The 14,574-nt window shown below is 33.4% G+C and overlaps 1 protein-coding gene across 9 annotated transcripts in view; it reads left to right on the plus strand.

Moving 5' to 3' along the window:
• The first annotated feature begins 234 nt into the window (after positions 1-234).
• ATP8A (ATPase 8A) overlaps positions 235-14,574 on the plus strand; it is a 79,678-nt gene continuing 65,338 nt past the window's right edge. For 8 of the 9 annotated variants that reach the window (XR_008404606.2, XM_053743645.2, XM_053743651.2 and 5 more), the window contains exons 1-2: positions 235-411; positions 910-1,008. Coding sequence is in view for 8 of the 9 variants with exons in the window: in XM_053743645.2 (XP_053599620.1) it covers positions 357-411; positions 910-1,008 (154 nt within the window). In the remaining variant the exon portion in view is untranslated. The remainder of the gene's footprint in view (positions 412-909; positions 1,009-14,574) is intronic. The other variant, XM_053743646.2, reaches the window with a different exon arrangement.

Consider the following 14,574-nt stretch of genomic DNA (forward strand, 5'->3'; position numbering starts at 1 on the left):
GGTTAAATAAAAAAAAGGTTTTTTGTTACAACCGGCGGCGCCATATTGAATTTAAAACAACTTTTCTGAGTAGGTAGGTAGTTGGGAAGATAACGTTGGTTATATCTTAATGTATCCATTTTTTTTAAATTTTAATCATCTGTGGTTTAAACGTGCCAAACATAATGTTATATGTACGTAGTTATAAGTGGAATCATGAATCACTTATGCAGATAATGATAAACCTCTGAACTCTTGAGTAGTGCCAACTGAACAGTGAAGCGCGCACTGCGTTTTGTTTACATTTACAAACAGATTTGGCCAATGTTCCTGTTTCCATCTTTCCTCATAACTTTCATTTCATGTGAGTGTTAAAAATGAGTGGTTCGGAATGTTGGAGGTACGGGGGATACTTCACTCTCGGAGGAACAGGTAATTTTTATAATATTAGAGAACTAGCTCGAATCTGCTTTATTTGTATTTTTATCGAGCGTAGATATGCAGTGTCTGTTTGGATTGAAACTAGTGGGCTTTTATGAACGTTATGTTGAATGTTGAAATTCTAATTTTCTATTGCAAACATCATCTCTACAGATATTCTACACCAATGATTGCAAACGTAAAATAAAACTGAAGGTTATTTCAATAGTTAACAATACATCGAGCTAATCCAATATCATTGCAATTTCGCCCCTACTGCCACCGCATATAGAGCCATGCAGGACAATTTCACATGCTGTGGTCGACTGTACGTACGACGCATGAAATTCCTTGTATTGTTTTTTTTTTCGTGTAGGTGTAGATAACTTCACTTCGACGACGTTGTGTAGGTTGCATTCACGTTGTAAATTCATCATGCAATCCTACTTAAGATGGTATGTAAAAATCTATATTAAGAAGTTGATATTGAACTTATTGTATTTTTTTAAGTAGGTTCTCTTCGTGGTTGGTGGCGCCGTTTGGAACCGTTCCCGAGCACACATCGCTTCACCCGGTTTCTGTTGCAGTTTGTCAACCAATTGAGATCAAGTGAGTCACAAATAAAAAATAAAAATAATTAGAAAGTAAAATGAACTTTCTAATTATTATTATTTTTAATTTCCACGACACAAACAGCTAATACTAATACTATGACAATGGTAACGATCTAATAGATATATTTTTATTCTAAGTTCTTTCAAAGAAATGTCCAATTTAAACTTTCGCGCTTAATTTATGGGAATATAAAAAGGTATAAATGCGCGTGTAGGTAATATCTTTTTCATTATTATGTCTTTATTTACTTTTGATTTAACTAAATATTTATAATTTGGCGAAGCATACCTACCTCTCGTGCCTACCTTTTGTGGCTATACAAAGCTAGATCGTAAAAATGGCACGGAAAGTCACGGCGCAACTATTAATCGTGGCGGCGTCTGCCACACTGATTGAACAGATAAAGCAGGTTGCTCACTGGACATGATAACGATTGGAATGGAAAAACCTATACGTATACCATGGATTTTTTAAATACTGGATTATTTACTGCTGTATTTGACCAGACCATCGTTAACCATATTCTTCTTGTCCAGTCGGAATGGCTATTTAAGGGGTGTCGACCAGTATGTGGCCACACTGATCGCTCTGTCGTTGTCCTCAATTAATCTACTCAAAAATTCAAAATTATTTATTTAATTTAGATGAAACATCACTTATCTTATTCAGTGTGTTTGAAATAGATGAACGCAGTTAGTCAATTTTTTTTGCCATATTTTTTAATTCCTGTGGTACTGGAGCGGTAATTTCAACCATAATTGGAGCTGCTTTACTGCTGTGTTTTTCTTTATACTTAACGTTATGGTGCAATGGATCCTCTTTCTCAGCAGTTTTCTTCTCCACTTCGCAAGATCTTCGTCATCCATAATTGTTCACATAATAAGGCCGGCCGGGCAGTGACTCCTATCCATAACTCCATTTAGATCGGCACACCCTCGACTGCACCTACCACGACCAAGTTAAAATTAATAGTCGCAAAACTAATTGAAATCTGCAGAATTGGTTCACGAAACAGTCAATTGTTTGGACAGTTCCTAATTCTTTTGCCGCGATTTCTGCTTCCGGTTTCGGCCTGTGTGTATATACTGGCTTCGTTTTGTCGCAAAATCGTGGGCGTTTATTTGTCTGTTTGTCTGGCCAATTCTTCTGTTATAAACATTGAACTACATTAAAACCCTTACTACATTACAGGCGGCCCATCTGTTTAGTCGTATGCCTGTTTGCTTGCTCATTAGCATAAACAAATATATTTCAATGGTTTTCAATGGTTATTTTAACGTGTTTTCTACGTCTTCTCATTACACGAAATAAAATCACCTTGATGATTTTATCTGGTCCTATCAACGGCATTGTCAACAAATTACAACGCGTACGAACAAACGCATATAAATTGCACGTAATGGTTCTTTGTTGACTGTACATAGGATTGAACCTCACAAAATTAGTCTTAACTCCACAGTTATAAGGTTTAAAATGCCGCAACAGTGTGATAACGATTACTGCGGTCGTGTATCCCGAAATGTCCGTAAAACTGTAGATATAGTTAAATTAATTTGCTTTGGCACGGGCGAGCTGTCAATTACTGACCTCTGCTCACTTACTACTTAAAACTATGCTGCTATCAATCCATTATCCATACTAATGATATAATCTGAAAGTGTATTTGTCTGTTCTTCTTTCACGTCAATACCGAGCATTGGATTGATGCGCATTTTGGTCTTATTTTCAAAGTTTTTAATGTGGAGATAATTGGAGGGTTGGGTTTAATTTTTTTCTGTGGGACAACAGCTTGTTCTAGATAATAATGAATTTTAAAAAATTATATATATTCTGTCTAGACTTAAATTATTTGTATGATTTGATTTCTACAACATTTTTTGACATTGCATCATTTTGGCCTAAAGTGAAAGACTTTAGGCCCCCAACCCTCAAAGACAAACTCAATTTCTCTTTTTGATATGTATGATCATTTGTGAAGTTGGTTTATCATATATGTACCTATATTATTATATGAATTAATTAACAATGATATAAAATAATGTAATGCTTTAATATTACCCATATAACTACAATGCAATTTCAACGCTCTTCCAAGGCTCATTTGTGCACTTGGAATGTTACAATAAGATCTAATGTTCACCAAAATTAACCAATAAAGAACTATGAACTATGCTGAGGCTAAGGGCTATCCGAATTTGTATGATTTTTCTCTATATTATTATTTATCTGGTTTACTTAGGAAACTATTGTAGATTAAAGTTTTACTACAGAGCAAGTATTGCTCACTTCTACCTATTTGTGGTGCATGTGTTATCAAGAGCAGAGAAGCTATATTCAGTAGAATTTTCGTTTTACCAAATCGTTGAATAAGTGAGTATGACAGCAGGTAGGGTCAGCGTATAAAAACCTTCTCTCCGGACATTGTCCGGGAGCTTTCAAGCTACAGGAAGCTTTTACCGGACCGTCAATACACGAACATAAACTACACGTCCCTGTGGCCTTGCTCTAAGGTTTCATCGTCAGTCCTACATAGCTACTGACAGCTTAGGTACGATTTTATTCGATATAGTTTTTTCAATGGTAAACTGATTATTTTAGACTTTGTATTTCAATTAAATATCGATGTTTGATTGAAATATTGATAAATAAGCGTTTGCCATAATATTAATATTTTCTTTTTCATTGAGTGAACAAAATTGAACACTTTCAAGTCATTTTGAAATAACATTATCTTTTCAAAATTATTAAATTGCAGCGACTCTGTGATCGGCCCTGATTATTTTGTCAATCTTGAAGCTTTTTTGTATTGATCTATCTCAAAAATATTTTTCTTGATAAAATGCAATATACATATTATAGCGATATTTGGTCTCTGTACTCAATCAAGCTATTTTTATATGTCGTTGCAAAAGATTACTGTGATGTTTCATGACATAATTTAGGACAAAATCATTGATTTAATAAGTACTTCGGAGAACCTACTAATTCCATGGACAAAATATAAAGAATGATCGTCTGACATTTTGGTAGCAAAAATGTCGGGGCGTTCACTGACATTTCCAAAAAGTGTGAGCTCAGTTTTATTGTTTGTTGACATATGATTACGTACCAATATAATAGTGGGGGAAGACGGAATAAGGTGTTCTATATACATAAATTCTACCCAAAATTCAATATACGCATTTAGGTCGCCGATAGGTCTCAAAATACACTTTTTTATTGTATCTATAATATGTAGGTTTTAGGAAATTAAGACGATAATATTTAATTGTATGACTATAGTATTCCATGATTTATAAATCTATATGTTTATTTATTACGAATAAATTCAAGCCACCCACGCCATCCATTCCAGTGCATTTTGACTCTTATCGTTAAAAAAAAAGGTCAATGTCGCGGGCGGCAGCTAGTTGCAAATAAACTGTGAAAAAGCCTTGAAATTTATGCTAACAATAATTGCGTCCATCGGGGATTGTTGGAAATTAAAATATAACTATGTTTCATAATGGCCTGATGCACTACGCCAGTATGCCTGCTGGGGTTTGTATAATAGTCTGATCAGCTCGGTGTTTATTGAAGTTAAGGTATTTTTCGATGAAGCCCTCATATATATTGGTGCCATTCGAGTACAGTCTAATGGCGAGTACAATATTATTTGACGTGTTATCAATGCTTCAAATGAAATAAATTTTCATGACACTCCGTACCAAATAGTACATTCTAAGGAAAATTAGAAGACTTGACCATTAAAGTTCAATGAGATTAAGTTACACTTGTTTTTTTGAATGCGAAGGTTAGGTAATCTGCATTGTTTATCCATGTAATCTATCCGTATAAAATATTTGAGAGTCTCTAAACTAAATCACACAGCCAAAAATATTTCATTTTTATTATTTAACTAAATAGGTTTATCAACTAAATAACACGCTAGCAACAACATTTTTCATAATAATTCATTAATACATGAATAAAAGGCACGCAAACGAGTTTTTTCCCGGAAATCTGTGCGTGTGCCGCGCCTACGACCTTTATTAACACACTCACTTATCATTATTATATGTGCCATCCCATTTCTGATGTGGACAGAGTTCTCTCAATATTACAAACCTTACATGTCCAAAGTGTTTGATTTATTTTGTCGTCTCTGTTTTATTATATGCAAAGGTCTACGAAATAGAAAATTAAAAGTAATCGGATTCCGCTTCGTATATATTTCCAGAAATACTTTATCCATGTTAATATTTCCATATTTTCAAGAATCTATTTAAAAATTAAATTGATTATCGAGTTTAATAAAAACCTTTGAGATGCATCATTGCTTTTTAATATAAGAAGGTTTATGTACCCAAAAACCCTACGGGACTCATGACATGATTTCACAACAACTGCATTTTCCACGTCGTCCGTACAAGTCTAACCGCATTTAGCATTGGCGTGGAGGAGCTAGGACCGTGCTACAGAAGCGCTACGAATGCGAAATATTGTAGTAAATTCCATTTTTCGCGCGCAAACTCGATTTACCCGAAACGGATTTGAGTATTTTCTATAACAAATATAATTCGGCAACTGATGTGTGTTTGTCCTTCTTTTATGTGAAAACTGAGCATTGGATTAGCACGCAAAGATAATTGGAGAACTGGACGGTGGCATAAGCTACTTTTTGCCGTGGGAGCCGCGGGAACCATCTTTTGTTTGTATTATTGCTTTCATTTTGAAATTTACACGGAAATGCATACCTACAGCTAGTTTTTAGGGTTCCGTACCCAAAGTGTAAGACGGGACTCTATTACTAAGATTCCACTCCTCGTCCGTCTGTCATCAGGTGGTATATCATGACCGTCCGAGATGAAATGTACCCTATGTTCTTCTCCATACTTCAAGCTATATGTATGCAAAATTTCAAAAAGATTGGTTGAGTAAATAGAGCGTGAAGAGATAACAAATAAAGAAACAAACTTACTTTCGCATTTATAATATAGTTCAGATTTTCACAGATTATGTTTTTCTGTAGCCGCTATAGCAACAAATCCAAAGAAATAGGATAATCGTGAGTTTTTGCTCGTTTTCATAAACAATAATACAGAACCCGTCGCGCGCGAGTCCTACTCACAGTTTTTCTATATTTTCCTGTACGAACACAATAAACACGACATCTGACCAGCCCGCGGCTGCGTTATCAGCAGCCATCACTGCAATTACGGGCCCACCTGTGAAATGTGTCGCCGTTTCGTATATATCGCTGGCAGGATTTTGCAATATAAGTTTTAAATGCTTGCAGTTTTACGTGTTTTAAAAATTAACCTCAAACTTAACAAATACCTATTTTGAAACTATACTCTTAAAGAGATGTGACAAAGCTTCATAACTACATCAATCGAATAAAACTACGAGTATCAATAAGTTTTTACAAAAATGTAATTTCAAATATACTTAACATCAGAGATTCAATGTGTGACAGTCCGAAATCCGTTAAGTTCCCACGTCTGTAGGCATTCCAGCGTGCACAGGTTATGCTTATCATAATAATGCATTGTCATCCAAATTAAACGTACCTATGTACATAATTTCAGCTCAATCAGTTGAAGATTTCTGCTTCAAAATTGAATTGCAAGATTCCACACGAGATTGCAAGTTAAATAAAAGTTTGTAAAATGGTAAAACCTTACGGATAGTCTGAGTTTTTACTCGATTCGACATGGAAAAGGTTATGCTTTTCACGCGACATTCTTTGGAGATGGGTTTTCAAAAACATAACCCATGCTGTGCAGCAGTCGGGTAATAAAAGCGTAAAATGGCAGCAGCATCTACCGGAAGTGGGTGCGGACAGCCGCTTCCGGAAACTTCCGGCGGTTAGACAATATTTTTATGAGACTACGGCCTACACCTTCCGGTGAAATAGTTCGGTTAATGTCGCAATAGGTGGGAAAGGGAATGGTAAAAATTTAAATCTGCTTTATTTTATGGAGGTTTTAAGTATAATAGAGTGTACTCATATTTTTAATTTTTAACAACTCTTAACGGCGTTGATTCACGATAATAAAAATGACATAATCACTTTATTGAACACCAAAGCATCTGTTGGCACGCTTCGGGCATATTTTTACCATCGTTTTCGCGTAAACAATCGCGTGTCAGTGAAATATCAAGTAGTGCAGTATAGTCGTTAAACGCATTAGTACACACCTAACACGTAAACATATTGCTTCAAGATCGTAAAATCTCGATGGGAATCGAGTCGTGATAGATGGGTCATCATTTTATATCTTTTATCGATTTGATATGACGTTAAAACTTCAGTTAGAAATAGACTTGAGAAATTAGCTTTACATACGCGAATACACACACGAGTTTGAAAATTAGCCATGCGTAACAAATAGGTGTCTGATATTATTCGAATGGATAATGGATATCGAATAAATATTGATTGAATTATAATGATATTTATTGGTGATAATCAAGGCTCGCGCCTTGATTATATTGATTGATCGAATCGAAGGACGCGCCCTTCGTTTGCCATTAATTTTACAATTTTAGCTTTATTTCAGTACTTACTCGTATTTACGCACAATATTCTTCTTTTCAAAAAAAACAAATAAACAAACTTATTGTTGTAGATGAAACCTACAAGATTTTAAGTTAGACCATCCGCTATACAACTGAGAAAAGCGCATCAAATTCCATCCAGTAATAGTTTTTACGTTTTGCGCGAACAAACATAGCCCACTTACAGTTTTATTATATGTATGTATAGATGCAGACCTCGGGTTTCGGAGCGTCGCAGACCATATTGCAACCGGAAGGATGAGGAAGGATTAAGAAGAATCTTAGTTGCCAATGTTGTTGGGCGGTAGGAATTTTGAATTGACTAAGCGTCATATTTAATTCAAATTTTATTTCTCTTTCAGGTTCAATTGCTTTGTCCATATCTTTTGTAGGTTATCAGAAATTCAATTTTTTTCGGATGAAACACAAGCTTTGAATAAAAACCTAATGGGATTTTCTTTTGTTAACTTTATGGTTCAGCGAACTTCCGTGAACTCAGACGATAAACAACGTATATTGCTGGCTACTAATGTGACCCTTGTATCATCATAAAAAAAAGCAAGCCATGACGTTGGATTCGAGTAGATTCGGCAAATTCTTCGCCGATTGCCTGTATGCCTGGCACCTGGCATTACGATTTCCGTAAACAAACCACTATCCTGCATCATTTAGCGAATGTACCGCTGTCGGTACATTGCTCAATATTTCGTCTCACTCAAAGAGAACAGCAATTGGAATAATCCAAACGGATGGATTAAATAGATTTAATTTTGATGCATCAGTACATCAGACAAAGCTTCACCAAACTGTAGTAGTAGAGTGGTAAAGTTTCATCTTTAGTGGTAGAGTGACTTTCTATAGTTAAAGGTGAAATGAATATGTTTATCTAGGATGTTATATCTAGTATTAGTCGGAACGAGTGACTTTCATTAAATGAATAATGAAAACAAATTTCAACTATTTAATTACAGTAATGTTCAGTCTGTTAAAGAAAGATTTATTTAGTAAACATGTAGAAAGTATATTAAGTTCATAAACTTTAGAAGCGCCATCATGTTTAACTGATCCATCATGGGAAACTTGGCCTGAACACAGTTTCATAAGTTATATTTGGTTTTGAAGTCCAGTGCTGGTACATGAAGGCTCGCTGTATTTTTTTTTAATATTTCGTTACAAAGATTACATTACATCAAGATTACATTTGATGAACATAATTTTAATTAACATTAACTAATTAATCTCGCATACTAAACTTCATTTTCGGTAAACAGTTAAGTTCTTAAAGATAACTCTGCAATGAAAATTAATTATGTTGGCGCTCGTTTTTGTAGTGTATCAATATCAATTTATTTTTGTTTACGACTAAAAGCAACGTTTTACGAGTATCTTCTCTAACGAGTGACCTTATTATTTGGTTCACTTCGCCGGTATAAATTTGAACGGACGTAAAATTTAAAGTCTTCCAGATGTTGCCGTGAGCTTTACGGTGACTCAACTGTCCGCCCCGACCCCAAAAGCTTCGAGCTTTTCCAGTGATACACAATTATAATTAAGATATGTCCCGAATATTGTATGTTTTAATATCATATTTTTAGATTACAATTTTTACAATTACATTACATTATAAAATAAAAATTTATAACTTTTTTTATAGTTATGCTCTGGGTCATTTATAAAAGGGTGAAAGTACAAAAAGCACTTAGGATGGGTTGCACCGTCAACTTTGACGTTAACTTTAACGTGTGCAGACAAACGCAAAATGCAGCATTTTGTCTAAACGTCAGCGGCGCGCCGGTTAAAACCATCAACGTTTTCGACGGTGCAACTCTCCCTGTTAATTTATTGTACGTTAACTTGTTATTGGGCCTAGTTGATTGAGCTATTACTAAAACTGGCGTTTAAAATTTATATCGTAAGCCATGGCCGAAAGTGGCCGAAATGTATAATAACTTATTCATTATCTTTAATCTATTTCGATTGCAGGAAACAGATATCTAAAAATACTTATGATTAATATTTTGATTAAAGTTTTTAAGTTAAATACTGGGCTATTTTTTTTTCACTAATAAATATAATAAAATCGCAAATGGATTATGTATGGTTCACAAAAATGTGAAAATATTGTGTTGGCGTTAAAGATGCGTTATACGGATAGTTACGGTAGTCAGCGAGCGCGCTTCGCGGCGACCGCTCGTCGCACATATCATCCGGACTACACGTATCACATGTACAATCACTAAAGTTAGCTGATGCTCGTGTTATTTAGTTTTATAGTTGCATACATTGGTATTTCGTTGAAGGATCTTGTAAGGAAGCTTTTGCGATTAGAAAGATTTTAAGCTTTGAGATTATGATGCTTCGTGGTCTTCAAATATTTTGTTTTAGTCTATATCTTTTCAACTAAAGCTTACCAATACATAAACCTGCCAATGACGATAATATCATTAGGATTTTTAGTAACAATTTGATAAATAGTGTAAAAAATATATCATAATCATATAATTTTTTTTGTTAAGCACACAAATTTCGCGTTACTTATCTTTAAAATAATTTAGTAACCGCTTTAAGTTATGGTTGTGGTTACTGATAATTTGTTGTATACTTACCTATCACGTTTAGATATATGTTCTAATATCATAATTAAGTTAATGCTATTCTTTCGTCGGTATGCGAGTTTCGTGCGGGCGCCACTTTGTTTACTAACAAAGATTTCAATATTATCGAGCCTCAATTCTGTTCTTGAGTTGGTACATGCTTTTTTAACTTTAAAAGGTGAGTGGATTAAAATCAGTTATAAATATACTTATTTATAACTGATTTTCAAAAATGATTTATCATCATTAATATTTTTCATAACAGGTTGTTAAAACAAAATATTATTATTCTATAATACGTGTTTGTAATCTTGTATAAAGTCCTCTTCTTTAGGGGGTTGAAGGGAGTTTCTGATAAATTCATAGGGCAACATCAATTATAGGGCAATACAATTATTGTATTTTTTCTTTGTAACGTTCATAATGTCGGTCCTTGGAGACACGCGGGTATTCGGCTCCACCGCTATATGCTGACCATGATAATTGCACGCGAGTTGCACTATCTTTGCGCTCATATCTTCTCTAAATAAACAAATTAAAAACGCTAATTTTAAATGTAACTTTCGTATCTTCTATTTTCCCTAATCTCGAAGGTTTCGCGTAGCTTTAAAGGCACGCGCTGGTAATACCTATACATACTGGTATATATACAAAATTTGACTGTAAAAATATTGAAGTACTGTCAATATTTTTACAGTCAAATTTTGTACATACAATTAGACAATATATGAAATTTATGAATTTCAGGCAGTCCAGCGAATGCTATAATACTTGATTGAAATACGTATATTTTTTACGAACTAACTAACTTTTCTACAATATGTCCCGCTTCGTATATAGGTCATGCTCATGAAATACAACAAAAAACTGAAAATACAGAAACGGAACTCCTAAGAGTTCCCTAGTATTTCATGTCTGATGCCAGGCTATCGAAAAATGATGAGTTGTTACTACATTTTATTTACCTCCTGGCAGATATTGAAACGCCTTGAAAGTCTAATGAAAAAACGGAACCCTTATAGGATCAATCGTGCGTCTATCTGTTCATCCGTCTGTCAATTTGCTTCGAATTTATGAACCAAACTGCTTCTAATGAGATAAAATTTGGTGAGATATAGTATCCAATGTTAAAGTAAATTAGGAAATTTAAAAAAGTTTTGCACGCCTATTTGTGTCCCCGCGATAAGATATATAAAACTTTTTTTGAAAAATAATACATAATAGTTAATTGCTTGTAGATTACAGGAAAACCTATAGGAATTCTATAAATTGTACGTAACTCTCTTCACGCGAGTTCAACTCGCATTTGACCGGTTTTTTGTTTATATATCTATTCTGCCCCGCTTAATGTTCTGTATGAAATATCACATTTGTAGCATAGGTAATGTAGGATCACCGTTTTATTGCGATTATTCCGAGAGCTCGTGACGCAAAATAAAATCCCGTCGGTGACGTGCTCTTACTCAAACGGAATAAGAGATTATTGCTTATAGATGCACAAGAAGCATACCTATACAACATTTTGGAGTAGAAATAAAACAGTTTCGTTTAAACAAAATACATGAATATAAAAATTAATTAATGAAAACACCAGAGACAACAATACATGGAAAAACAGTGGGGAGTCTTTTGCCCAGCAGTGGGACATGTAGCTTTTAAAAAAAAATGAATGCTGAATTAGTATTATATAGAATTTAAAAAACACATAGGTACAATCACTTCGCGTTTGGTAGTAATATATAAGAACTTTATGAGTTACTTGTTCTTTAATAATGTTATTATGTTAAATAAGGTTACAGAAAAGCTTTTAAAAAGTGCAGTCACAAATTCATTTAGATTAAAGTCTATAAGAACTATGTAACTTAACTACGAACAAAATGGATAATTTTCTTTAAAATCCGCGAAGTTCCTACGTAATTAATGAATTAGCGAAATTGCGCTTTCTTTAATAAATTCTTCAACATAACTACTGGTTGCCGACGGCCGACACTGAATTATTTAGGAACCTCGCCCTTTCCGATTCGAAATCGATATTTTAATCATTCGTGTTGCATTTATACAATTTAAATCAAAGACGATCAACAAATTGATCTATAACTTCTAAAGTTCTCTGATATTTGATGTAGGTATTGTATTTATTTGGTATAATAATAGTATTACTTATTAAATTTAAAGTAAATTATATTGTATAACAGTAAATTTGTTATTTAATGTCGTAAAAACATTGCCCGGACGGGTAGAAAATATTCTGGCACTTTACTTTTTTATTCTAAAACTAGCAGCACGCCCTGTCTCCGCTCAGGTAAAACCATATAGTCTATGTTATTCCTGAAGTATTATCTATCCCTATGCGAAGTAGTTTATGAGTATTTTCATTACAAACAAAGAAATAAAAATACAAATCTTTTGAAGTTATAACTATAATAATACCTATCCCGCAATTTGTTTGGTACCTATCAATGAGTAAGTAATTTCCAGTAAACGAAGCCAAAGGCAAAAACTAGTAAATAACAATATCCCAGACCTCGTTTTCAACTTTTAATACTCTCGTGGAACTACTTGATTTCTTTCAGTTATTGTAGCTCCCAGCAGGGAGCAGTGCCTCTAAACTTATTATAATCTGATCTAAAACCGGGCGATAGTAACTATTCTTCGTGAATATTAAAAAGTTTCTGCACTGCCGTCTCTCAGATGTCCATTTCTTTTTGGTTTCATGTTTTTTATTACTCCAATATGTTGAAAAGAATATCCTTATAAGATCACTCAGGAACATATATTATATAAAATACGCGGGTCCCTTTCAGCTATGACAAAAAAACTTTTACATGCGATTGCAAAAGAAATTTAAAAACTACATTACTACTACTAATTTAAATTTAAAAATTTCCCACAGTTTTGCAAATAGTAATGGCTTACGTCATACTTAAGGAATGAATCTGAATACCGTAACGTGTATGTGCATAACACATCTGAAAATTGTGAATATTTATATATAAATACATATATATTTATGTATAAATACATACATATGCATAATATGCATATAAAAAGTGAATTTTATGGAACCTTTGGTGAGCCAGTCCAATTCGCATTTGACCGCTTTTCTTTTTTCTTTTTATATTAGTCGTAGTTTTGTAATTCGAATTCTAATAAAATTTATGTAAGGTAAAGGCACCCAATTACGAGGGGTTCCAAAACTGGCACCATATTCCGATGTATTTAGAAAAGCAGTGTTTTTAAGTAATTTACAAGTTATTTTTGTCGGCAAAATATGTTATTAGGTAAATAATTTATTTAATCATGTTTATATGAGCAAAGGATTGTTTTAGTGTGTGTACAATTCAAAATAAACGGTCAGTTAGACGCTAGCAGCTAACTCCGAAGCTAGCTCCTACATTTCGGACCTAATTCACGTGAGTTATACGATTTTTTAAATAGTGTTTTTTACGTGAGTTTTATACTAATGAGTATTTGTTTAATTTGAAACATGTAAAGGGTTATATTTTTTATCGAATACCCTTAACATTGGAGTATTTTCTTCTGAAGTTGAGGAGAAAATAATATTTTAAAATATCGCGGCATTAGGTTCCAAATATTTGAATTGGTTCCTAAATGCCGATGTATACCACGGAAATGCAATTTCATACAGGTTAATTTTTTTACAAAAATTTAATGAATTATTATGATTAGGAATTTAGTGTTTTAGTACTGATCTCTTGAATAACCAATACACGTAAAAATGTAATTCCGAGGTATATTTTAGAGTCGCATTTATTAGTTATATTAGGTCAAACAATATCTGTTCATGTACTTTATTGATTTATTGTATGGAAAAATAAAGTCTAAAAAATTTAGTTATTGATATGTTCTGATTAAACCTGGCTATGTTTTCTATATGTTTCGAAAGATATAGCAATTTAGGTTTAATTTACTTACAGTGTATTGACAAATATGTTATTTTTTATCACTCGGAATAAAAAACTTGTTTGAGAGTTAGAAAACGCAATTCCGATGTATTTAAGACGGAAAAAGGTTATATGAATACCTAATTCTGTGGTATTGATACAGCAAAATACAGGGTGTTCATTTTCTCATGCAGTTTGTAAAGCACTTATTATATAGTTTCAGTTATTAAGTATAATAGCTTTGAAACATTTAAAATACCTAAGTTTGATTATCCGATATACTCAGACTTACTTACGCACAATTACAATCACTTACAATTTACTGTTTTGTTGTAGAATAATGAACCCAAAAAAAAAATACACAAAAGAAGACCTTCAATATGCTATCATGGCAATTAATAATGGCAGTGCGTTTATAAAGTTTCTCGACAATATAATATTCCAGAAACTACATTGAGAGATAAACGTGATAAAACATATTGCGGTGACGTTGCCGGCAGAAAAACGATACTCTCCAA

This window comes from Plodia interpunctella, chromosome 4, assembly GCF_027563975.2.
Source record: "Plodia interpunctella isolate USDA-ARS_2022_Savannah chromosome 4, ilPloInte3.2, whole genome shotgun sequence".
In the NCBI taxonomy this organism is placed as follows: domain Eukaryota; kingdom Metazoa; phylum Arthropoda; class Insecta; order Lepidoptera; family Pyralidae; genus Plodia; species Plodia interpunctella.